Here is a 26,464-nt window from a genome sequence, read left to right on the forward strand (position 1 = left end):
CGAGATGGATAAAGAAGTTGTGGTATATAAATACAATGGAATATTCAGTTCAGTTCAGTTCAGTCACTCAGTCGTGTCCGACTCTTTGCGACCCTATGAATCACAGCACGTCAGGCTTCCCTGTCCGTCACCAATTCCCGGAGTTCACTCAAACTCATGTCCATCGAGTCGGTGATGCCATCCAGCCATCTCATTCTCTGTTGTCCCCGTCTCCTCCCTCCCCCAATCCCTCCTAGCATCAGACTCTTTTCCAGTGAGTCAGCTCTTCCCATGAGGTGGCCAAAGTATTGGAGTTTCAGCTTTAGCATCAGTCCTTCCAATGAGCACCCAGGATTGATCTCCTTTAGAATGGACTGGTTGCTCAGCCATAAAAATGAATGCAATTGGATCATTTGTAGTCATGAGGCTGGACCTAGAATCTGTCATACAGAGTGAAGTAAGCCCAAAAGAGAAAAGCAACTATTGTATATTAATGTACATATATGGAATCTAGAAAAATGGTACAGATGAACCTATTAGTAGAGCAGGAATAGAGACACAGACATAGAGAATGGACATGTGGCTACGGCAGGGGAGGGGAGGGAGGAACGAACTGGGAGAGTAGCGTCGACATACATACACTACCATGTATAGAATAGCTAGCGGGAAGCTGTTATATAGCACAGGGAGCTGAGCTTACTGCTCTGTGATGACCTAGAGGGGTAGGATAGGCTGGGTGGGAAGGAGACTCAAGAGGGTAGGGGTATATGTATGCATATAGCTGATTCATTTTGTTGTGCAGCAAAAAATAATGCAACATTGTAAAGCAATTACACTCCAATTAAAAAATAAGAAATTAGCAATGCATGTAACACTCAATTAGGGGAAAGTGGACGTGAGGCTGTATGGTTGGGAAGTATGTTTGGACCTGTCCTCTCTACACAAGAATGGAGTTTTTAACTTTGGGCATCTAAAGTTTTGTGCTCCAGTTTCCCCCAAGTTTTCATGACATAAAGACTTGATCCCTTAGGGCAGAGCTAGAAGAGCCTATGCCTCCATCTTCACTCACAGCTCTTTAATACTCTAAAGCCTCGATAGATAATCAACACGTTCTATACTGGGCCACAGCATGGGGCAAGCCTGAGACCTTCCAGATTCTCAGAGCTCAGGCCCCCACCTAAGACCTAGCACATGTCATGAAGGTTTCCAGGTGGTTTCTGTACTCAGTAGAGATGAGAAGCAAGCTGCCTCAGAGGGAAGGACTTCATGATCAAGCAAATGAACCTATTTTAACATACTCAAGTTGTTATACATTCAGAAAAATCCAATTTTTATACATAAAATCAAGTCCAATGTTTCTTTGTTTCCTTTCTTTTCTTCTTGTTCTCTTTCAGTGAGGGCTTCACCTTACTAAAGCTCAGCTCCCTATTCCTCCAGAGGAGTCAATGCCTTAGCATTTCTCTTGTCCTGGGGAACTTTTACATGCCCTATTTTGGGGTGTGGCTGGTGGAGGCTACCCCTGAAATTCCTGATCAAACTTCAGAAAGTGGCCCTTCCCAGAATGTCTGCCTTCAGGCTTACCCCTGATTTGAACCAAGACCCACATCCCATATGTTTTCATATTTAAAAGCTTTAAATCAAGCGTGTACACATGTGTGTCAAATCACTTCAGTTGTGTTTGACTCTTTGCGACCTCATGGACTGTAGCCTGCCAGGCTCCTCTGTCCATAGGATTCTCCAAGCAAGAATACTGCAGTGAAATGCTACATTTCCTTCTCCAGGGGATTTTCCCAACCCAGGGATCAAATGTTTCCTGCATTGACAGACAGGTTCTTTACCACTAACACTACCTGGGGGCTTATAAACTGCTAAATAAAATTTGTTCTGTCAGCTTCCCTTCCCCAATTTCATCCTATACCAGAGGGCAGTAGAAAGTCAAGACCATACATCTATAACCTGAAACCAGGTGTCCCTTTGCCCTTCCCCAGCCTAAGGGTGAGCACAGTGGTGTCCAGTCCAACCTTGGCAGCACAGACTTGGGGGAGAGGTCCCAGAGGTGGGTTTGGAGTTGTCAAGCAGTGAATCCGAGTGTGCAGGGGCATGGACAGGGGCTCCGAGTGGGCATAGCCTCAGGCCATGGACTTCCTGTCTCATGTGAAGGGGCAGGCTGGACCAGGGCCAGAAAGGAGCCTTTCAAGTGATGGTTAGCAGTTTTTCCTTATAAAGAACCAGACAGAAAGTATTTTAGGCTTTGTGAGTCATATGGGCTCTGTCGCCAGTACTCAACTCTGGCATTACAGTGTGAAAGCAGTCACAAATGACACAAATGAATGATCGGGTTGAGTTCCAATACAACTATATTCACCAAAAATCAGGCCATTTTTGGCGATAATAATCTGGTAATTATCACCATAACCTGGTGATCCATTGGTTAAGCCTCTGCACTCTTACTGCTGAGAGCCTGGGTTCAATTCCTTGTTATGTAACTAACATCCCACAAGTCATGCAGCATGGCCCAACCCCCTCCAAAAAAATCAGGTGGTTATCCTGGGGCCATAGTTTGCCCTGCTTGCTCTCAAGGGTGAGACTCAAGCCTGAATCCGTGGGAGATCTATCAATACTTTCAGTCCTTCTTCTGCCTGGATGTTCCAACAGATTCATCCAAATTGAGCTCAGAATTTCCATTTTAAAAATATGCTCATATCTCATGCTTTGGCCCTCAAGAACAGTAGAAAAAGTTTAGATGGCACTAGAAATCTACCTACAGAATGAATGCACAGCATACGTACATAGAAGTCAGAAGGGGTGTGCTAAAGACCACGGTTGCTATTTTGGGCAGGAAGCAGGTGGCTGGCAAGGCAGGGCTTTCCTTTTCTGTTGAAACATCGTTGTATTGGGCAGGTTATTCACAGCGAGTATGAGCTTGAGAATGTAAAATACAAAGGCATTATGCAATATACAATCATGTAATCAGACTGTCCTAAATTTTAGTAAAACTCCTTTTCTGTTTAAAACAAAAGGAACATTAAAAAACTTTTTGTTGCTTTTTGCCATTTCTTAGGCAGATTCATATTCCGTTCAAACATTTGGAGGATCAAAAATAAGTGAATATACCAAGAAGCCTGAGACCATTACAGAGCTGTTAATGGAGAAGTGTCCACGGGATCTGTCCTGTGTGATCAGGAACATTCAGGAGTCTCCCCGGATTCCGGGAAACATCGCTGTGATTGTGCAACTCTTACACAACATCTCCACTGTGCCAATGACGGATGTTGATGAGGCAAAGATGCAGGTGAGTGGTGGTGAGGATGTGGTAGACAGTCATCTTGATGGAAAAGGAATCAGGTTAACTGGATACTCTGCGAGCTTTTGGGGGTCTGAGAACCGTGTTTTTCATCTCAGTATCTCCAGGGCTTAGCACAGCAAGTGTTCAATAAATCATCATTGAATAGTGAATGAACAGCTAATGAAAAGAAGAATGAAAAGGTGAAAACATTCAATCAACAAACATTTAGAGAGACCACTTATGGGGTGTGGCTCAAACCCCAGCGTACATTTCCGGTGTCTATTTGGCTACTGAAAACTAAGAACCTCGGTAGATCTGCAGAGAGAAAGAGACTTTTCTTACTTTCATTTGGAGTCAGAACAGGTTTCAAAAAAGGAAAATAACTGAGTGCAAAGAAAACAGTCATACATATCTGCCTCAGGAATATAAAATGGAACTGGATCCATTTTTTCTTTTGCTTTGATCTTCAAAGCAGAGGATATTAAAAAGTAAGTTCAGCCTCTAGTATCGATTTCCAGATTTCCAGTTTTTTATGTTCCTACACGTGGGTTCCCCTGATGGCACAGCAGTAAAGAACCCACCTGTCAATGCTGGAGCCACTGGTTCGATCCCTGGGTCAGGAAGATTCCCCAGAGAAGGAAATGGCAATCCACTCCATCATTCTTGCCTGGGAAATCCCATGGACAGAGGAACCTGGCAGGCTACTGTCCATGGGGTCACAAAAGAGTCAGACATGACTTAGCAACTAAGCACCGACAAATGTTCCTGTACAGAGTGCTGCACACAACTGGGGTTCATTGGATGCTACTTACGTAATGGGTGCTCTGACCAGGGTAAAGAAACATGCTAGTTTCATTAAGGTTTGAAAAGGAATTGATGATGGCAATGGGCATGGGGAAGGAAGGCATTGCACAAAATGGGAGGAAGGCCATTCCCTCGCAGCACCAACCTCACCTGGGAGTCTCATTAAGATGCTGATTCTGCCTCGACATAGAGAATAGACTGGCGGCTTGCCAAGGGGGAGGGTGGTGACAGAGGGATGGATTGGGAGGTTGGGATTAGCAGATGCAAGCTGGTACAAGGAAAATGGATAAGCAGCAAAGTCCTACTGTAGAGCACAGGGAACTGTATTCAATATCCTGTGATAAACCATAATGGAAAAGAAATGCAAAAGAGTGTGTATTTATATATATGTGTGTGTATCTGAGTCTGTTGCTGGAGAACAGTAACTAATACAACGCTGTACATCAACAATACTTCAGTTTTAAAAAAGGATGCTGATTCTGATTGACTAGGTCTGGGGTGGGGCCTGGGATTCTGGATCTCTAGGCAGTTCCAGGGGATGCCTTTGCTGCCAACTGGAGGACCACTTTTTTATGTATAATTTTAATTATTTATTTATCTATTTATGTATTCGTGGCTGTGCTGGGTCTTTGTTGCTGCTCAGGCTTTGCTCTCATTGCGGCACGCAGGGGCTACTCTCTAGTTATGGTGTGAGGGCTTCTTACTGCGGTGATTTCTCCTATTGCGGAGCCTGGCCTCTAGAGTGTGTGGGCTTCAGTAGTTGTGGCTTCTGGGCTCTAGAGCACAGGCTCAACAGTTGTAGCGCCCGCTTAGATGCTCCATGGCATGTGGGATCTTCTCGGTTCAGGGATCCAACCCGTGTCTCCCACACTGGCAGGTAGATTCTTTACCTCTGAGCCACCAGGGAAGTCCCAGGACCACACATTTTAAAGGAAATGTTGATTGTCCTGGCAGATGCAGAGAGTGGCTCAGTACTAATCCCGGTTCTTCATTGACAGAGTTACAGCATCATGGCCAACCACATTCTAAATAGCAAAAGCATCTCAAACTGGACCTTCATCCCCGAAAGAAACAGCAGCTGTGTCCTGCTACATTCAATCAATTCCTTCGCAAGAAAGCTATTTGTCAATAAGCATCCCATTGACATAGCAAATACTTTCATCCACACGGTGGGCACCATCCTTTCTAGAGACAAGGCCGGAAAGAATTTCACCTTTTCAATGAGAGTCAATGACACCAGCGATGTGGTCACGGGGAAGGTGTTGATCAGTAGAGAGGAACTTCAGGAAGTGCCTTCTCCTTCTCAGGCCGTCAGCATCGCATTTCCAACTCTCGGGGCCATCTTAGAAACCAGTGTTTCGGAAAGCATCACAGTGAATGGGCTTGTCCTGTCTGTCATTCTGCCCAAGGAACTTGAAAGAATCTCTCTGATTTTTGAAAAGATCAGCAAGTCGGAGGACAGGAGGACACAGTGTGCGGGCTGGCACTCCTTGGAGAGCAGATGGGACCGCAAGGTCTGCCAAATGATTCGGGAGAACTCCCAGCAGGTGGTTTGCAAATGTAACCCAAGTAAGATATTTACCTCTTTCTCGATTCTGATGGCACCCCACGTCTTGCAGAGCCCGATCCTGATTTACATCACGTATATAGGCCTGGGTGTTTCTATCTGCAGCTTGATCCTCTGCTTGTCCATTGAGGCCTTGGTCTGGGGCCAGGTGACCAAGACAGAGATCTCATACTTACGCCACGTGTGCATTGCTAACATTGCGACCACCTTACTGATGGCTGACGTGTGGTTCATCGTGGCTTCCTTTCTCAGTGGTCCAACGAGGCACCACAGCGCATGCGTGGCAGCAACCTTTTTTGTTCACTTCTTTTACCTTTCTGTGTTTTTCTGGATGCTCGCCAAGGCACTCCTCATCCTGTACGGAATCCTGATTGTCTTCCATACGTTGCCCAAGTCCGTCCTGGTGGCAGCTCTCTTTGCGGTGGGCTACGGGTGCCCTTTGCTCATCGCTGCTATCACAGTCGCTGCCACTGAGCCTGGCAAAGGTTATCTCCGGCCTGAGGCCTGTTGGCTCAACTGGGACATGACCAAGGCCCTTCTGGCCTTTGTGGTTCCGGCTCTGGCCATCGTGGTCGTCAACCTGGTTACCGTCACACTGGTGATTGTCAAGACCCGGCGAGTGGCCATCGGCAGTTCCATGTTCCAGGAGGTGAGGGCCATTGTGAGGATCAGTCGGAACATTGCCATCCTCACGCCACTGCTGGGACTGACCTGGGGATTCGGCATAGCCACGGTCCTCAATGACGGCTTGCTGGCTTTCCACATCATCTTCTCCCTGCTCAATGCCTTCCAGGTAAGTCTAGAGCCTTCTGACTGAGTCCACAGTGAGAGAATTCAGGAGAAGGTTTTGTGATCAGGAGCTTGTGGCATCGTATTTCTTTTTAAAAGACAAAGAATTTGAAATAGCATATTGAGTCAGGAGGAATTCCCAGGTGGCGCTAGTGGTAATGAATCTGCCTGCCAGCGCAGGCGCCGCAGGAGATTCAGGATGCTCCTCCTGATCCCTGCGTCGGGAAGAGCCTCTGGAGGAGGAAATTGCAACCACTCCAATATGCTTGCCTGGAGAATCCCACAGACAAAGGAAACTGGCGGTAATAATCCACGGGGTGGCAAAGAGTAGGACATGACTGATTTGACTGAGCCTGCTCATGGAGGGGAAATTGAGGCAGGAAGTAAGCTTTTGTTCCAGAAAGACCTGGATTAAAATCTAGACTCTCTGACTTATGAACCTTGCCAAGCCATGTTTTCTTCACTTACGAAATGGGTAGAAGAATTCCCATTTTATAGGACTGTTTAAAAATGAAAGAAAACAGTAAATGGGGGACTTCCCTGGTGGTCCACCTGCACTCCCAGTTCATTCTCTGGTCAGGGAACTAGATCCCACTTGCTCTAACCAAAGATTCCTCAAGTCTCAACTGAAAGATCCTGCATACATACTGCAACTAAGACTTGTAACAGCCAAATAAATAAATAAAATATTAAAAGCTGAGCTGTTGCTGTTTAGAAACTAAATAATACTACTTCCCCCAAAATCTAGGTATGTAAGTGAAGGTATTAAAATGTGCCCACATATTATATTTCTATTTAAAATTTAAAAAAAATTTTTAAATTTATTTTTACTTTTCTCATAAAATTGTTTTCTTGAAGGATAATTGCTTCACAATGTTGTGTTGGTTTTTGCTGTACAACAATGCGAATCAACCATGAGTACATATATGTCCCCTTCCTCTTGAACGTCCCTCCCACCCCCTCACCATTTAGAATTTTTAGTGACCATTGGAAACCGCCTTATTTTAATGAGTCAAGTCATCCAGAGCGGGATTAAAGGTAATCTTTCTTCTCTTCCTTCACCCATGTGAATTAAGTGATATTCACAGATTTATATGTATCTTTGCCAAGTTTTCTATGCTTACATACAAATATGTTTTCACATAGCATAGCGGTTAAAAAACAATGTATGTTTTCACTTAAAAATACATCTGAGCATTTTACCAGGTGACTATGTATGTATCTTTAATGATTCCATACCTGACTGAAAAATTGTTTTCATTTCTTCAGTTATAGTATACCATAGTTTCTTATACTGAATGTTAAATGTAGATAGTAATTGAAAAGTGAGCTTTTTTTGTTTCTTTTAAAGGCTTCTAAAATATTCCTTTTGTTCCTAATTGTGTATTTATTTGAAAATAACCTTATTTTTATTATTTTATTATCTCAAATAAGGTTATTTTCAAATAAATGTTTTATTTATAATAGAAATTTTAAGTCAAATGTTTTCTCATTTTGCTCTTTTAGAATTTAAGTGTACATGATTTCATTCTACAACAAGTGTTTTGATGTCTTGGGGACAACCTTGCGGGGTGAGGTTGGGAGGGTCAGAGGGAGACTCGAGAAGAGGGAATATATGTATATTTATGGCTGATTCACGTTGTTGAACAGCAGAAATCAGCACAACACTGTAAAGCAATTATCCTCCAGGTTTAAAAAACACACAAAAATAGAGGTGTTTCACCTTTTGAATTTTTTTTTCATTTCTATGGAAAATATTAATTGCACCATACATTTTTTAATAGCTCTTGGTTATTATCAACTGCCTTACCCACATTTATGCAGCCAGTCACTGGTAGAACTGAGTTCAAAATGTAGTTTTCCTAGGGACTTAACTGGCACTCCACGCTTCCACTGCTGTGGGCATGGGTTGGGAAACTAAGATCCCACATGCTATGCAGCAAGACTCCCCAAATAAAAAATATTTTAAAAAATGTGATGTTCCTAAAACTTCTGGGTACCCCATGGCCATTCATCATGAACGCTTAATGAATTCATGTTTCACTTTTAAGCTTTTTTTTTTTCCCTTGTCTTCCTTGGGGCCATTTACTGTGACTTTTGTTTTAAGCCAGGCTGTAAGCATTTATTTTGATACCAAGAACTCCTTTACCTATTATTACAGGGTCAACCTGTAATTTCAGCTGTTTCTGCCTTGACTCCTGACAAGGAGGAGGGTGGGGCCATCCATCTAAATGCCAGGACCCCTGGGACAGAGAGGTGCTGAGAGCAGAGTCTGGGTGAAGGTCAGACACTGGGGCAGGCATGAGGCAGTGCTGGGCTGGAACTGGCTTGTAGTGGCTCAAGAGAGCTGACTGTTACCTTTCAGGATTTCTGGGAGCTGATTGTAAACATATACATCTTTACAAATTAAATAACTGAGATTGAAAACAAAGTATGTAAAATCACATTGTATCACTTTGTAATTGTATCTACATTTCACTGTGCTTTTGAGGTTATTGGCAACTATTATATCTGGGTGGTGGGAACACTGTGTAATGATGTGTCCATCTCTTCCTGACTCCATGTTGCTGGATTGATTGATTGATAGTTTTATTTATCTTTTTTTATTGAAGTATAATTGCTTTACAACATTGTGTTAGTTTCTGCTGTACAAGGAAGTGAATCAGCTGTATGTATGCACATATCCCCTCCCTCTTGGGCCTGCCTCTCACCTTCCCTCCTCATCCCGCACCCACCTCAGTTTAGCTCAGTTCAGTTCAGTCGCTCAGTCGTGTCCGACTCTCCGCGACCCCATGAATTACAGCATGCCAGGCCTCCCTGTCCATCACCAACTCCCGGAGGTCACTCAAACTCACGTCCATTGAGTTGGTGATGCCATCCAGCCATCTCATTCTCTGTCGTCCCCTTCTCCTCCTGCTCCCAATCCCTCCCAGCACCAGAGTCTTTTCCAGTGTCCACTCTTCACATGAAGTGGCCAAAGTATTATTAGAGTTTCAGCTTTAGCATCAGTCCTTCCAATGAACACCCAGGATTGATCTCCTTTAGAATGGACTGGTTGGATCTCCTTGCAGTCCAAGGGACTCTCAAGAGTCTTCTCCAACACCACAGTTCAAAAGCATCAATTCTTCAGCAATCAGCTTTCTTCACAGTCTAACTCTCACATCCATACATGACCACTGGAAAAACCATAGCCTTGACTAGATGGACCTTTGTTGGCAAAGTAATGTCTCTGCTTTTTAATATACTATCTAGGTTGGTCATACTTTCCTTCCAAGGAGTAAGCGTCTTTTAATTTCCTGGCTGCAATCGGCATCTGCAGTGATTTTGGAGCACCCAAAAAATAAAGTCTGACACTGTTTCCACTGTTTCCTCATCTATTTTCCATGAAGTGATGGGACCAGATGCCATGATCTTAGTTTTCTGAATGTTGAGCTTTAAGCCAACTTTTTTACTCTCTTCTTTCACTTTCTTCAAAAGGCTCTTTAGTTCTTCTTCACTTTCTGCCCTAAGGGTGGTGTCATCTGCATATCTGAGGTTATTGATATTTCTCCCAGCAATCTTGATTCCATCTTGTGCTTCTTCCAGTCCAGCGTTCCTCATGATGTACTCTGCATATAAGTTAAATAAGCAGGGTGACAATATACAACCTTCATGCACTCCTTTTCCTATTTGGAACCAGTCTGTTGTTCCATGTCCAGTTCTAATCACTATAAAGCATTGGGCTGAGCTCCTTGAGCTATACAGCAGCTTTCCAGTAGCTATCTATTTTACACATGGGAGTGTTGCTAGATTTAAATCAGCCGTGGTGGAAGTATTTAACCATGGAGAATGGCAAGTGCTACAAAGTAGGCGAGTTGGTTATTACTATTTACCAGCAAGTCTGTGGATCAGAGTATCCTAAGGATGCCCAGTGCGGGAGGAGAGAAAGGACAGTCATCAACCGTCACTGATGGAGGAGACAGAATCAGCCGAGCAAGAAGAAGCAGGACATGCGGGGACTAAGGAGGAACCGAGATGTGGGGCAGCCGAGGCTGACGGGGCAGACGGGGAAGAGAGGCTCCTAAACACGCAGGAGGTCAATTGGATGTAGGAAAAAGACCTTCTTAAAGATTTCATGGTTCTCTCTGTGGGAGCATCTCCACGGGTTTTAAAGCTCAAGCTACATGTGTGCTGAGTCCAACTCTTTGTGACCCTATGCACTGTGGCCCGCCAGGCTCCTCTGTCCATGGGATTCTCAAGGCAAGAATACTGGAGTGGGTTGCCATTTCCTCCTCCAGGGGATCTTCCCAACACAGGGATTGAACCCGCATCTCCTGTGGCTCCTGAATTGCAAGCAAATTCTTTACCTCTGAGCCACTGGGGAAGCCCCCCCCCTTTAGCTGCTGCTGCTAAGTCACTTCAGTCATGTCCGACTCTGTGTGACCCCATAGACGGAAGCCCACCAGGCTCCCCCATCCCTGCGATTCTCCAGGCAAGAACACTGGAGTGGGTTGCCGTTTCCTTCTCCAATGTGTGAAAGCTAGGGAAGTGTTATTATGTAGTCAAGAGCTACCTTGACTGTTCATTTGTCAATCCATAACTTCTGACCTCCCTCATATTTACTGAGAATAACTGGCTGGGTGGGAGGTTTGAGGACCCCTCTAGCTGTTTTGGTGGGAGAAAAGTAAATGTTTTGGCCCATTTGAACTGCTGTGACAAAATACTGTAGACTTGGTGGCTTATAAACAACAGATATTTATTTCTTATAGTTCTGGAGGCTGGGAAGTCCAAGATCGAGGCACACACAGATTGATTGAGTTATCTGGTGAGAGCCCCCTTCCTGGTTTACAGATGGACAGTTTTGTTCTCCCTATAACCCTGCCTGGTGAAAGGGGCCAGGAGCTCCCTGGGGCCTCTTTATTTGGACCCTAAACGCCTTTCATGAGATTCTGCCCTCATGACTAATCACCTCTCAAAGGCCCCACCTCCAAATATCTTCACATCCAGCACTAGGATTTAACATAGGAATTTTTGGAGGACACAGAATATTCAGTCTACAGCAGTTAAAGCACATACTTTAAAACCTGGGAGAACATCTTGAGATTTACCTGCTCAAATTGTGCTTTATCTACTAAAAGAAATTCATAGAAGCTGCTACCAGTGAATTCTTCTCACTCAGATATAAAACTGTGATTAAAATCTTATCTGAATTTTTTGAAGGATATTTTTTGTAACGTTTCCCAAGGTGGCATGGACCAATGAAAAGTGATCCTTGTGGAATGTTTTCCTGTTACATATTTATTGCTATAGATGTAGGTTGTATAATAAAGCAATTAAATGCACACATGCACATACAGAAATACACAGAGACATGACGTTTATTATTTCTTTTGTGTTGAGCATTATGATAAATGTTCAGATATGAATATAATCCAAACTCAAGAAATTAAAGATCTTTCAAAGAGAGAGCTTAGTCTTCTAGCTTTCAGGAAACAGGCTAGAATTGTGGTTCCCAGATCTTTTAAAATTTAATTCCTGGGTAAAATTCGTGAAGATTTTGGTTTAAAATCTATTCCTAGTACCAAAACCAGACTGGGATGCCTGTAGCCCAAGCATCTTTATACAAGCAATCCTTTATAACTGAATGGTTCATGGAATCAATGACATTTTCTTAGTAGACACAATGACAGATTTCAATGGTTTTCTTGTAGGTTAAGAGAAACACTAAAATGAGTAATGTGATAGAATCATTCCATGCTTTGGAGCGCTTGACGGACTGGGTGAACAGGGAGGCGTGTTTTAGTGTGTTTGGGGGAATAGCTGAGCTGGGTCGCCATGCACTGGTCCCTGTGAAGTCCTCTGCCCTTCAGCCGGGTTTTTACAGATCATGATTGCAGGGGGTTTTATATTGTTTCTGCTGATGGTCACCTGGTTGTAATATCTTTATGGTGCCGTTTGTCTTAAATTATGTACGTTAGCAGGCCTCAGCCTGGGTAAGGATCACATTTGATTGTGAAATAGAAGCAGCTTAACAAGGATGCCTAAATCGAAGGTCATTATCTTACATCTCTTGTCTGGTGAGTCAAGACCTGAGTAGCCTCATCTCCAAGAGAAATTTTGTCTAATGTAGTTTGTTGTTGCCTTTCACATTTTGAAAGTTAAATCTCTGAGCTTCCTTAGGTGAAAAATGGGACAAATACATTTCCTTCCTTCTTCCAGAGTGGTTTTGTGCCAATTCCATGAAAAAAAAGTTGAAAACTTGAGTGGACTATAATGATAGGAGAACAGCCCCTGTGTGACTTTAATGGGGTCTATCTTTGTATGAATCATAAGAGATGTTGTTGTTGTTCAGTCTCTAAGTCGTGTCCAACTCTTTGCAACCCCCTGGACTGCAGCACTGCAGGCTCCCCTGTCCTCCACTATTTCCCGGAGTTTTCTCAACCTCATCTTCGTTGAGTCGGTGATGCCATCCAACCATCTCATCCTCTGTCACTCCCTTCTCCTCCTGCCCTCAATCTTTCCAAGCATCAGGGTCTTTTCCAATGAATTGTTCTTCGCATCAGGTGGCCAAATTATTGATATGAGATAAGAGATATGAGAACTAATTAATTCTCTCTATAGTATAATATCTGGAGCACCCATTTCTGAGCACCTGTTAGTGTACTTAGAAACTCTAGAATTTTTATGAGTATCCGTGGACTTAATTTTTCTTCACAAGTTTTATAACAGTTTTTAGTTGGGGATGGGGGAAGGAGGTTGGAGGTATCAGAAAAGCTGAACACAGCTGTTTTTGTTATTTTTGGTGGAAGTTTCTTTCATTACTGATTGTTCAAGAAATGTGAGGTGGCTGTGCATTGCCAGTCTCCTCGGACTTTCTTGGGCCATTATATTCTGATGAGATGCACAACTCCTGATAAACACAAAACACTTTATTTTGCCCAAATAAAAAATTCCTATAGTATTCTTACATGCTTCAGGGACCTCAGTCTGCTGTTTACTGTAGTATTCTAAGTGTCGAGAGCAGTGGCTGGTATATGAAAAATTCTGTATCCATATTTGTTGAATGGATCAATCTAGGTGTTGTGACTTTAAAACGAGAGAGTCGAAGATTTAATAAAATGTTTTTGTTTTTCTGTTTAAGGATTTAGCAAAATTATTTTTATTTACCTTCTACCAGAATAGGAACTGATAATAGGAACTGGTATTTATTATTATCATTTCATTTTGTTTAATGGCTCTTCTCCCTCTTCCATCTTTCTCAGGGCTTCTTCATCCTGGTGTTTGGAACAATCCTGGATCCGAAGGTACAATAAATTCTTCTGCGGTTTTCTGCATTATCAGTATTTGGCCCTGAAATGCTCACTTGTAAAGACCATGTATTGGGAGTCTTTCACCTCAATCATTTGTGCAAACACTTGAACAGGACATCAAGGTCTGAATGTTGCAAGTAATACTACCAGCTTTCAAATTTTTACGGGGTTAAGCTCTTATATTCATTAGCTCTCACCCTGAAAGCAATCCTGGTTATTCCTGTTTTTAGTTCTACAGATGAGGAAATTGAAACTAAGAGTGACGAAGTAGCTTGTTCACAATTTCTCGGAAACCTACTCTAGCTAGCTGAAGCAGAAAAAGTTATTGCATCTCACAATAACATCTTTGGGAAGGTCTCTCTGTGGCTGGGAGGCATGGAGGCTATGCATAAAGAATAGTTTCTGATTTACAGCACAAATGACTCCACATGAGGCTCCCCTGCCCCTTCCCACTTTGCTGGGCACAGAGAGCACAGCTCGGCAGGGCAACATCAGACAGTGTCTGCTAAGCTAGAGTTCCTGCTACTGCAGCCCCTCCATGCTGCCTGGGGAGGATCACTGATACCTGCATCTTGCATTATCATGTCTGATTGGCTGAGCCCAGGTCACGTGGCTACATCTTAGCTGCAAGAGAGGCTGAGAAAGTGAGTTTCTGGCTTCTACCTTAAAGAGCAGTGGACTTAAGGAAGGAAATTCTCCAAATACAGATGAGTGTGTGTAGGTGGTGTGATGAAAATAAGTGAAAAAAAAAAAAAAGGAACAAAGCATCAGATGTTTATTCAGGCTTTTAAGATCACCCTCTTTCTGTTTAATTACATTACCTCTTAGACTGAGAAAAGCGAACCCTCTAAATTGTAGATGTAAACACTCACACTGCAGGGCTTATTTAAAATTTTAGGTATCTATTTATTGCACTATCAATGCTATTTTACTGCCAAGTTAATATGCAAGGTTTGTAAAATAAATATTTCACAGAGGTTCGTTTTCCCATGAGAATACAATATGAACCTAGTAAAGAGGTAAGGGTTAAGAAATTAGCCCTTTAATCCTGATATTTCTAAGGAATAGCTGTGTGCTGCTATAGAGTCCTTAAGGTATGCGCCTTGGGTTCCTCAAATGGAGCACAGGCACAATAAAGCTTTCCCTGCTTTCTGTGCTACTCAGTCACTTCGGTCGTGTCTGACTCTTTGTGACCTTAAGGAGTGTAGACCACCATACTTCTCTGTCCTTGGAATTATCCAGGCAAGAATACTGGAGTGAGTTGCCGTGCCCTCCTCCAGGGGCTCTTGCTAACCCAGGGACTGAACCCGAATCTCCCTCATTGCAATTGCATTGAAGGGGCATTCTTTACCCACTGATGGGATGCCCTCCCTTCTCTGCTAGATTAGGATAAAGAACAAATGCAATTTTGCAAGTGAAACTGCATAAAAAGAATTTAAGATTTTATGTAGTTATAGACCATATGATTACTTTTTAAATGGATTGAATACCACAACTAGTATTTGTAGTCAAAGTATCAATAAGAGCATTATTACTGTTGGTCCCACCAACAGTACTTGCTGGAGACACACTCTCACCATGGTATTTGCCGGGTCTCAAACATATATGTTAGTTCTTCATAATCTTCTAATCCTTAATTCCTTTTGTTAACCCTCCAGATAAGAGATGCCTTAAAGAATCGAGTAAACTCTGCACGATGGATCTCCAGGATATCAGAGGTAAAGCCTTCATGTTCATTTTTGCATTTAAAAGTTTGATGAGGTAACAGCCACATTGGAGTTTCTGGCACCTGGAGTGTTGCTCAAACCATCACTTAACACTTTTGCGGTATGGATTTTTCAGAAGAACTTTGTGAGTGCCTCTTTGAGCTTTCAGATTCTAGGTGGAGCACTGGGACCACATCCACAGAGAGAAAGTAGACTTAAATGCATTTAGAGGAGAGTTGGCAAGGCAGCAGGGCCTGGAGGGGTGACCCTCAGACTGTGGAGCAGGAGAGCAGCTGATGAAACAGAGAAATGAGAGCAGATGGGAAGTCTTGGGTCCCCACAACAGCTCACTCATTCACTGTGACTCTCATCAGTTGAACCATATTCAAGGTGTGACAATTCCAGAGGAACAAATTCTGACCCTACACCAAGATTTTCCTAATATCAATAGCTTGATGTTCAGGAGGGCTTGCTTCCATGGTTACTGGAAAGTAAGGGACCTGGTCAGGATATCGTAGAGATGGTTCGGTCATTGCATGGTGTACAAACCCTATCATTTATCTTCAGTTCCTATAAAGTTAGAAACCATGTATCGTAATGCAAAGGTGTGACCCTTCAGCTGTTCTGAGTGAGGGAAAAACTGGAAAAAATTTAAATGGCAACAAAACAGATTCAGGGTTGACCCAGGGAACAAACCCAGTAATAAGAGGAGAGGTGATCTAAGGTTTCCCATGCCAGCATCTGAAGGAATCCCTGTGGTTCTGTGTGGATTAACCTTGCAGGAGTTCTGCATGAAAGGGGGCTGGGTCAGTGGCCCCGAGTAACAGCACTGCTCCCTCCCTAGATTCCTTGTCTCTCTGTTTCCTGTCCTTTGATTTCTTTAGCTTTCATCTTCTCTTCCCCTCCTTTCCTCTTCATTTTCCTATATCCTTTTGCCTTAATCTTTAACAAATTTTTTAAATTTTATATTGGAGCAGGCTTTCCAGGTGACTCAGTGGTAAAGAATCTGCCTGCCAAGCAGAAGATGTGGGTTCGATCCCTGAGTCAGGAAGATCCGCTGGAGGAGGGCGTGGCAACCCTCTCCGGTATTCTTGCCTTAGAAATCCTGTGGACAGAGGAACCTGGTGGGCTACATTCCGTGGGTGCCCAAAAGGAGTTGGACATGACTTAGAAATGAAACAGCAATAGAGCTGATTAACAATGTTGTGTTAGTTTCAGGTGGACAGCAAAGTTAATCAGTTATAGATATCAGTTTCAGTCCAGTTGCTCAGTCATGTCTGACTCTTCGTGACCCCATGGACTGCAGTGCGCCAGGCCTCCCTGTCCATCACCAACTCCCGGAGTTTACTCAAACTCATGTCCATCGAGTTGGTGATGCCATCCAACCATCTCATCCTCTGTTGTCCCCTTCTCCTCCCACCTTTAATCTTTCCCAGCATCAAGGTCTTTACAAATAAGTCAACTCTTGGCATCTGGTGGCCAAAGTATTGGAGTTTCAGCTTCAACATCAGTCCTTCCAATGAAGTCAATTTCCTTTAGGATGGACTGCAGTCCAAGGGACTCCCAAGAGTCTTCTTCAACACCGCACTTCAAAAGCGTCAATTCTTCGGTGCTCAGCTTTCTTTATAGTCCAAATCTCACATCCATACATGACTACTGGAAAAACCATAGCCTTGACTAGACAGACCTTTGTTGGCAAAGTAATGTCTCTGCCTTGTCTAACTCAATGAAGCTATGAGCCATACTGTGTAGGGACACCCAAGACAGAAGGGTCATGGTGGAGAGTTCTGAAAAAATGTGGTCCACTGGAGAAGGGAATGGCAAACCACTTCAATATTCTTGCCTTGAGAACCCCATGAACAGTATGAAAAGTTATAGATGTATTTATTCTTTCAAACTGTTTTCCCATTTAGGTTATTATAGACTATTGAGCAGAGTTCCCTGTGCTATACAGTATGTCCTTGTTTATCTATTTTAAAAATAGTAGTATGTATCTGTCAATTTCAAGCTTCCAATTTATCCCTCCCTCCCACCTTTCCCCTTTGGGAATCAGAGTTTATGTTCTATGTCTGTGAGTCTGTTTTGTAAATATGTTCATTTGTATCACTTTAAGATTCTGCATATAAGTGATATCATATGATATTTGTCTTTCTCTGCCTAACTTACTTCATGTAGGATACTAATCTCCAGGTCCATCCACATTGTTGCAAATACCTTTCGCCTTACTCTTACCGAAGCTTTAGACTCCTTCCCAGTCCTTGGTCTGCATACCTGGAAGATGGCTGATACCTTTACATGCTTTCCAGCTGGAAAAAAAAAGAAAGCCAATTTTTACTGAGAAGAAACATTAATGATTATCTAAAGCAATGATTCTCAATGTTGGCTGGATATCAGAAGCAACTGGGAAGCTTACGAAAAAATGTTGCTCTACCCTTGCCGTTCCCCGAGGTTTTAACTGGATTGGTCTGCACTGTGACTTGGGTTTGGGAAGATGCATAAGCTCTCTGGATGGTTCTAGCGTAGTCAGGGTTGAGACACACTCATCTAAGCCTTCCCAAAGTAGCTCAGCAATGTAAATGTTTGCCTCCAGCTAGCCTATCTGATGTATTCCCATCTCTTCCCTGGGGTCTGCCTGGATGCTCTCAGGAGAGAGGTCTGATTCTTCCAATCTCTTTCAGCTTAGTTTCACTCCTTTATGTGTGTCTGGTATTTATCCATTCAACTACCACAGGGAAGCTCTGCTCTTTGGTGTTATAGAAAATAGTTATTTCCCCCCATCCTTTTCTTTGTGTCTTTATATGCAAGGTAAGTCAGAATAATACCCACAATTTCATTATTAGCTTGTTGATTGTCTGAATCAGTGGTCTTCCAGGCTGGCTGCACCTCAGAAACACCTAGAGAGCTTGTAAATAATACCACTGTCCAGGTTCCACCCAAGAAATTAAACTAGAAAGTCTTAGAGTAGAGCTGAGTTATTATTTCTTTTTTAAACTCCCCAGTGATTCTAATGTACTGTTAGGGTTAAGAATCACTGGTCTGTTGGACTTCCCTGGTGGCCCAGTGGCTAAGACTCCACATTTCCAATGAAAGGGGCCTGTGTTTGATTCTTGGTTGGGGAACTAGATCCCACATGCTGCATTTAAGACCTGGCACAGATAAATAAAATAAAAATAAGTGTTAAAAAAAAGAGAATCACTTTTCTGGGTCCTAAGGCAAATTTGTTCTTACCTTTTTATGTCCCTCCTTCACTCTGCCACCAGCTGTAGCCACTGTACATTGGTGTTTTAGCCCTACTCAGAGGAATTTGGCTATCATCTGTCTCCTCCTCTCCTATCTGTAGGTCTCCGACTTCTAGGTCGCCGTATCCTACAGTCCAGATTTAAGTCTTTCTCCTTGGGCTGCCTGCCTGGAGAGTGCCAGTCCCAGCTCCCCTAAACTAAAATAATAAACATACTTGTTTGCATTCATTTTATATGCCATGTGATGAATTAATCTGTGTTCACGTAGTAATAACTCCACCAGCGAGATGATATTTCCAACCCACAACATGTACCTGAAGCACAAGGATAATTTAGACCCACGTGCATCGCACAGTGTGGATGCTACTGTTGAGAATTTCAGTGGCTGGGAAGGAGCTGTTTGAAAATAAGATCATCTGTACCACGTTTTAGATTCCACATATATGTGTTAACATCTGACACTTGTTTTTCTCTTTCTGACTCACTTCACTCTGTATAACAGCCTCTAGGTGTACAGCTCAGGGAACTCTTTACTCCGTGCTCTGTGGTGACCGAAATGGGAAGGGAATCAAAAAGAGGGGATATATGTACACGTGCAGTTGGTTCACTGTCCTCTACAGTAGAAACCAGCATAATATTTAAAGCATCTATAGTCTAATGAGAGTTAATTTAAAAAGTGGAGTCGTTTGAAGACTGGGGGTCGATTTCCTGTTTCACTCTCTCCGCGCCAGTCAACTGCCTTCTCCCCACCTCCGTCTCAAACTAGAGGCTTCAGGAGAAGGAGCCAAGCCCGGGAGGAGGAGAATCTCTCACACCAGCCTGTTCCCATGTTGTCAATGGTTCGAAACTAAAAAAGGACAGGGATGAGGTGAAGGCAAGAAATAGACTGCTGCGGGTCACAATTCTTCATGTGCTTTTAAAAAAAAATTGAGATGGAATTGATTTACAATATTATGTTAGTTTCAGGTGTGCAACATAGTGATTTAATGTTTTTATAGATTATACTCCATTTAAAGTTATTACAAGATAATGGCCCTAGTCCCCATGCTGTGCAGTATATCTTGCAGCTTATTTATTTTATACATAGTAGTCTGTACCTCTTAATCCTCTACTCCTGTCCCACCCCTGTCCCCACTGATAACTACTAGTTTGTTATCTACATCTGTGAGTCGGCTTCTTTTTCTGTTCACTGGTTTATTTTTTTTAGATTCCACATATAAGTGATAACAGACAGTGTTTGTCTGACATTTTTCACTAAGCACAATACTGCTGTGCTTAATGAACTATGTGATTTGAATAATTGTGATCATATTAATGGCTGAATATTTGAAAAGACTGCTGGTGACAAGTTCACTATCCTTTGTCTTCCTCAGAATGTTTCTTCTGATTTCTCCCGCCGCCCCACCAAAGGGCCAAGCTAGTAAGCCAGGCTATGCTCCTAACTCGGGAGGTGAGTACACAACAAAAGGGACCCCATATTCATGGCCTGTATGTGACATTTCTTGGAAAAAAAAATCTCAGTTTGATTCATTCTAATCAGAAATGATGTTTTCTTGATTGAAATGATTCTTCTCAGGCAATCTACTCTCACCTAGCTCTGGTTGGAGATACATTCACACTTCTAATTCTTGGACGTCTGAAGTTGTTATTGTCCCTGTAAAATAGTCAGGCTTGTCTGGGGGTGGGGGGTGGGGGTGGTGGTGCCTGTAAATCAGCCTGAGTCTTTGAGAGGGGAGTGAGCAGAGGGATCTGTGGTCCCAGCTGCTCCCTCTCTCCCTCCTTTTTATTCCCCTTTCCCGGGACATCCTCCATGATATCAACAACATCCCCACATTTCCGACTGTTACCGTCTCTCTTCCCTGGTGTTAAAAGATCAAGGAATTATGATACACACTCTCTGTGGGAGGCCTTGGAGATAATGCAGAAGTTAGTTACCATCTGCAGGAGGGTCAGAGACAGAGAGAAACAAAGGGAAGGGAGGCATGGGGGAGACAGACAGACAGGGACACTTAGTGACATGGGGTGGCAACTCAGAGATGGAAGAGCAATCAGACATGTGCACTCAGGACTTCCAAAGCTCTGTCTCCGAGTCCCTCTAGGTCTAGAGAGAGAAGACCAGGCAGGGAGATGGAGACATCTACAGCAAGACCCCTGCTTTCACAGCGAGACAAAGAGGTACGGAGAGAGGCTGAGGGATGCAGAAAGAGACAGAGAAATACAGAAAGAAACAGAGCAACACACACAGAGACTCACACAGACGCATGTAGAGTGCCAGAGAAAGAATTATAGAAAGAGCCTTCCTCCCTGATCCCAGTACATCAGGGCTCTAGTAGTCAATGCGGCTGAGACCTTCTGCAGCAACCCAGGGCCTTGGTCAAAAAAGAGGTCTTTTCCAAAAGGAAAGGGCGTGGCCCAACTTGGAGACAGACAAGTTCTGTAACAGATTTTGCAGGCAAGAGAACAAAGCTGATTCCTGGATTCCCAAGGGACTTAAAGGGAAGGGAGTCTTCATTTGCCAACAGGGCTCTACTCAAAGGGGCTTCTGGTTCAAGAAAGAGTCAATCCATGATGCAGTTGTCCTGACGCTTTTGGATGTTCCTGCTTGTATGTTAAAGCTGTGATTGTCTGTTCTTGACCAGGTCATACATTTCAGGAGTGGCAGAGACCCCAGGAGAGATGTCCTGATTCGTGTCTTCTTGCCTCCAGACAGTATGAAGGAAGCCTCCCTCTTCGTGGTGCTGATGGAGGGGGGCATGAAGAGAGGATGGAAGGCCCCTCTGCTAAGCTGTTCTGTGTTGCTGACGTTTTCCGCATCCACTGTCTACATATATATGCCATGCTGGGTATCCAACAGCAGACAGTAGAATCCTGGTCTTGCCAGGGTCTCCAGCCTCGTGCTGTTGGAATCAGGAAGAGAGCTCTGGCTTGCCTTGACAGTGGTGGCCAGGGATGTCACCCAGCTAGATTCTATAAGTGGCTGAGGGAGGGCCCTCATGCATAGTCACCAACATTGGGCCGACTCTAAGTAGGTCATTGTTCTTTGGACAAAAGGAATTCAAGGGCCAATATGTTCTACCCTTCCACACTTAAATTGATTGCATGGTCAGCCTAGGGTGGGCTTAGATACAACTTCTTTGTCTGTGAACCAAGCAAAAAGCATAGAGCTTTTGAACCAGAAAGGTGTTTAAGTTAAGGAGACTGAAGGCTGGAGCGATAGGTAACAGCTAATAGAGATTTGAGCCAGAGGTAAAAACCCAAGTCTGTTGATTCCTAGCCCTGGACTTTCTCCTCAAGACCACGGAGCCACCGAGGGTCTCTCTGTCTACCCTGACTATGTAAGAGGTGCTTGCGTCCTAAGTTGCTTCAGTGGTGTCTGACTCTTTGTCACCCTATGGACTGTAGCCTGCCTGGCTCCTCTGTCCATGGGCTTCTCCAGGCAAGAATACTGGAGTCGGTTGCCATGCCCTTCTCCAGGGGATCTTCAAGACCCAGGAATCGAACCCATGTCTCCTAAGTCTCCTCCATTGGCAGGTGGGGTCTTCACCACTAGTGCCACCTGGGAAGACCATGTAAGATGAACCCTCACCAACTATATGGTGTTTTGAAACCTGGGATGAGGAAGGAGAAATATTATATTTCAAGTAGAGAGCTACTGATTTTCTTACCTTGTATGTAAACAAATTCAACATTCAAATCAGGAGCCACCTGATAGTAGAACAGTATTACAGATAAAAATCCTTCTAGAAAAAAAAGTCTTTTTTTAAAGCAAGCACACAGTCAGATGCGGCAGAAAAAAAAAATTAGTGGATAAAGGGCAAGGGGCAATGAGTAGCCCTTAGTTATCCCCCCAAGAAGTCAGTACTGGGACTTTCCTGGTGGTCCAGTGGTTAAGACACCAAGGTCCTGATGCAGGGGGGCTGAGGTTTGATCCCTGGTCGGAGAACTAGATCCCACATGTTGCCACTAAGAGCCAGCATCCTGCAACTGAGACCCTGCACAGCCAAATAAATAAATAATTTTTAAAGTTATATACAAAAGAAGCCAGTATTAATGATGTTACATTACAAATGGAAAAGCGCGACTCACTTTGTGAATGAGGGGTGTCATTTTTTTTTATCATAGAAAACTGTAGTAAAACTTTTTTATTCTCTCTCTCTCTTTTTTTTTTTTTTTACTATAGAAAATGTCCTCTAAGTAGGAATGTTTAAGAAAGCAAAAATATAATAATCAGAAGGTGGAAAAATATACTAACTGGGAGAATGAGTCATCTTCTAAGTGGTATCGTTCATCTTGGGACAACTGCACCCTTTGCAAATGATGTCAGAAAGAAGTTTTAACTTGACATTTCCCAGTATCTCTGTAGGGTCTCTTCAAGGGAAGAGAATGGAGCAGACACAGTCCTGGTTTTCCCCATGCAGAGATTTCCATATGAAGAAAGGTCACTTACCCCAAATCAATATATTGAAGGAAGGACGCAATGTCAGGGAGCTAGATGGTTTTAGGATTTATAATTCTGAAAAAAAACTTTAGAAAAGACTGAGTCCTCAACTTACAGATGGAAAGTCTGAACACAAGAGAGAGGTTGAGAGACAGAGAGTTTGGCCTTTCATCTGTATTGCGCATTTGGCAGCAACATCTCGTGTGAAAGCACACTCTGCTCCGATGTACTCACTCCCTAATAGAGGAGGTGCAAAAGACTCTATCTTGGGGTTATTATTCATTAAGAAAGCCTCATGGAGGACTTCCCTGGTGGTCCAGTGGTTAAGACTCAGAGCTGCCAGTGCAGGGGGTGAAGGTCAGACCCCTGGTAGGGAAACTAAGATCCCATCTGCTGCATGGTGTGACCTAAAGATAAAAAATAATTAAATAAAGGCTCATGGATGTTAACAGAGAAACCCCACTATTATTTGACGATCCCTTGGAGAAGTCCACCCTCCCTCTTGCGGCCCACACTTCAGCCTGTCCCATCCTGAAAGGTGACAAAGAACTGCACGGATCAGGCTGACCGTGGAAGACCCAAGGTGGAGATATGTGGAACGCCCCGTTCTCACCTCACCAAGGAAGTGGCTTGGCCAGGTGGCTCAAGGAGAAACTGGTGCTAGTGGTGTCCAAGGCAGATTCTTGGGCAGAGCACTTAGTACTTGATAATCCTTGGGACAGTTATTTAAGTTCCTGGGACTTTGATTTTCCCAACCAGAAATTGAGAATAATGGAGCTTACCCTATAGGACTACTGGAAAGATTAAATGAACAAATGTAGATAAAATATTGAGAATAGTACTTGGCAAATAATAACTGGCATTAAAATGTAAGCTGTTTGTATTAGAGTACCTGTGAATTCATGTATGTGCAACACACAGGCAAACAGCCATGACCTTTTGCATGAGTGTGGATGAGACACCCTCATAGGAGTTGGTTCATTGACATCTAATTTCTTCTGTTTTTAAAGAAAATTTTTTGGCCACGAAGCATGTGGGATCTCAGTTCTCTGATCAGGGATCGAACCTGTGCCCCCTGCTTCAGAAATGTGGACCACCAGGGAGGTCTTTGTTCACTGGCATCTAAATGAAAGTGTTGAGCGCTGGATTCAGTTTCTTTCATCAGGGTGACCAGCCAGCAAAATCTACTGAAGGATCTTTTCATTCAGTGTTTACAGAACTGTGATACTTGGTATCCTGCCCTGGAAAGAGTATATTTCAGAGACTATCCACATATCCAGGGCTTTCTGTATCTGAACTGTGCATCGCTTTTTGCCTTCCCTGTAAAGCCTTCTCTGATCAGTCCAACCAGAAGTGCTGATTCTCTCCACTGATTTCCTGCAATATGTATATCTGGGCCATTCACTGTTGAGTCAGTATTTATTGCGTAGTATTATTTACTTTTAGCCTTCTTGTGTGCATATATTTTCTTTCCCAGATAAGACCATAAACCTTTGGAGACAGATTAACCCTTGTTACTCAATAAGTCACTTGCTTTGTATGTCCAAAGAGCAGAACCAGGTGCTTTGTACATAGAATATATTTAATAAAGTCCTTTGATTACACAACCAAAAGTTTGATGATACTGATTTTTCAAAATTTCCAAATGACGCGGTACTTAACTAATGACCTAAATGGAATGACCTATTTCCACAGGCATCGTCTCCCTGAGGCTCATGAGTACAACAGACATAACAAAACCCCTCTTACTTATTTCTTCTTCATGTCTGCATCTTCCCTGGTAATAGTCAAATGGAAGTTTGCAACAGTCATATGGAGGGGCCAGGAAGGTAGGTTAATGGGAGGGGCTAGAATTGGGAGGTGTGGGACCATTTGGGGGTAACAAGGACAATCCAACTGGCCACCCTGTCCCAAGTCAGACCAAGGGAAGTTTCCCACCGGTGGAATTCTCCATCTGAATTCCCCATGGCTGTGCAGCAAGGTAGAGGCTCAGTAAGAATGCCTTGGACCCGTCATTAAAAAATAAACCAAAGATATTTTTGGTGTTAAGGCAGGGATTGGATCATGTCCTAGCCAGTGTTTCCCAAGTTTAATGTCAGTACAGGCAAAAATGGGATCGCCTTTTAACAATTTAGCATCAACAACAACAGTGGCACAATCTTGCGTTTCCCACCCTCCTGCCTGAGTTCTCATTACCCCGGTGTAGTCGGTGCAAGAGTCTCATGTGATTATCTGGGATAGAGAGGAGGAAAGAAAGGACAAACAACTGACTCATTTTAATGGATTTGTTTCAGACGAGAGGAACCTGTAATTTGTCTTAGGCGTGTTTGACCGACCCACTGAGGAGTGAATCACAGGCTTACACAAGCCTCGAAACCCAGGGCAGGCTTACAGTCCTCACACTGGCCTCTCACCAAGGCTAGTGAGCGCCAGGGCCTCCTCGGCCTGCTTTCAAACATGGAGAAGACAGACCACAGCCGCTGACAGGATCGTGGGGGGTGCCAGGGCGGACACAGTGATGGTGGGGCACCCTGGGGGGGAGCCCAGCGCCGACCCCCTGCTGGGCTGCGGGATTTCCTGGATGCCGTGAGTATACGCGCCACACCAGCACCTTTTCCTGCTGAAGACAGGATTGTCGTTAGATATATCCCAGAGTGGGGAACATGTGTGATTTATGATGGTATTTTCTGGAATGCTTGACTGCAGGAAACTTCCCTCCCATTATTTAGAGATTGGCTAACTCAGGTCTGGAGTATTTCCTCAGTCTCTTGTACACTGGTTTCTCTTTAAAAAGTCATTTGTCATTTGCTCTAAATTGCTGACTCCTAGGGCTGAAAATGGCAATTAAATCCTCTGTTTTCCAATAGTCCCCCTTGCATGATAATTGGATAAGAAAACTAGCTTTCAGTTCCCTTATTTAGGCTGAGTGTAAAGCTAGATGTTTTCTTTTCTTCTTCTTCTTTTTTAATGAAGCATGCTTTAGTAGTTTCTTCTTTTAGTGGGACTGACAAAGCTGCCCTTAAAGGGGAAACATTTCCTCCACTGAACTGCTGAAACCTTTTTGCAAAGGCATCTCCCCCTCATTTTATGGCCAATACTATGTCACTTGATGGCATATATTCCTTATACTTTGAGGACAATTCTGGGACCTCTAAAGCGTGCATCTTAAGATGCTATTTTTTTTTTCCTTAAGTGTCAACCGTCCAGGGAACTTTCTTCATGAAGCAGGGAAATTGCCTGTCTTATCAATTTCCTTAACATCATGTAAGTATCAAGATAGTTGGTGAGATGCTGGAAACTTTCCAACTCTGAGATGATGTGATTATTCAGACTTATCAGAATTTGAATCCGGACTGCAATTTTCAGA

General features: G+C 43.4%; 2 protein-coding genes across 9 annotated transcripts in view; both read left to right on the plus strand.

The window, feature by feature from the left end:
- LOC129543667 (adhesion G protein-coupled receptor F2-like) overlaps positions 1 to 24,694 on the plus strand; it is a 40,957-nt gene extending 16,263 nt beyond the window's left edge. Inside the window, exons 5-10 of the mRNA XM_055406900.2 lie at positions 3,041 to 3,271; positions 5,068 to 6,429; positions 13,667 to 13,708; positions 15,373 to 15,432; positions 20,033 to 20,109; positions 21,299 to 24,694. Coding sequence (XP_055262875.1) covers positions 3,041 to 3,271; positions 5,068 to 6,429; positions 13,667 to 13,708; positions 15,373 to 15,432; positions 20,033 to 20,080 — 1,743 coding nt within the window. The 3' untranslated portion in view covers positions 20,081 to 20,109; positions 21,299 to 24,694. The remainder of the gene's footprint in view (positions 1 to 3,040; positions 3,272 to 5,067; positions 6,430 to 13,666; positions 13,709 to 15,372; positions 15,433 to 20,032; positions 20,110 to 21,298) is intronic.
- A 756-nt stretch (positions 24,695 to 25,450) lies between these two features.
- The window catches only part of LOC129543583 (adhesion G protein-coupled receptor F4), a 32,657-nt gene continuing 31,643 nt past the window's right edge, over positions 25,451 to 26,464 (plus strand). For 6 of the 8 annotated variants that reach the window (XR_008683303.2, XR_008683304.2, XM_055406786.2 and 3 more), the window contains exon 1: positions 25,452 to 25,683. The gene's annotated coding sequence lies outside the window, so the exon portion shown is untranslated. Of the gene's footprint in view, positions 25,684 to 26,464 lie in introns of all 8 variants that reach the window. The other 2 variants (XM_055406789.2, XM_055406792.2) reach the window with 2 other exon arrangements.

Source organism: Moschus berezovskii, chromosome 23, assembly GCF_049115385.1.
Source record: "Moschus berezovskii isolate FMDL1 chromosome 23, NW_MosBer_1.0, whole genome shotgun sequence".
NCBI classification, from domain to species: domain Eukaryota; kingdom Metazoa; phylum Chordata; class Mammalia; order Artiodactyla; family Moschidae; genus Moschus; species Moschus berezovskii.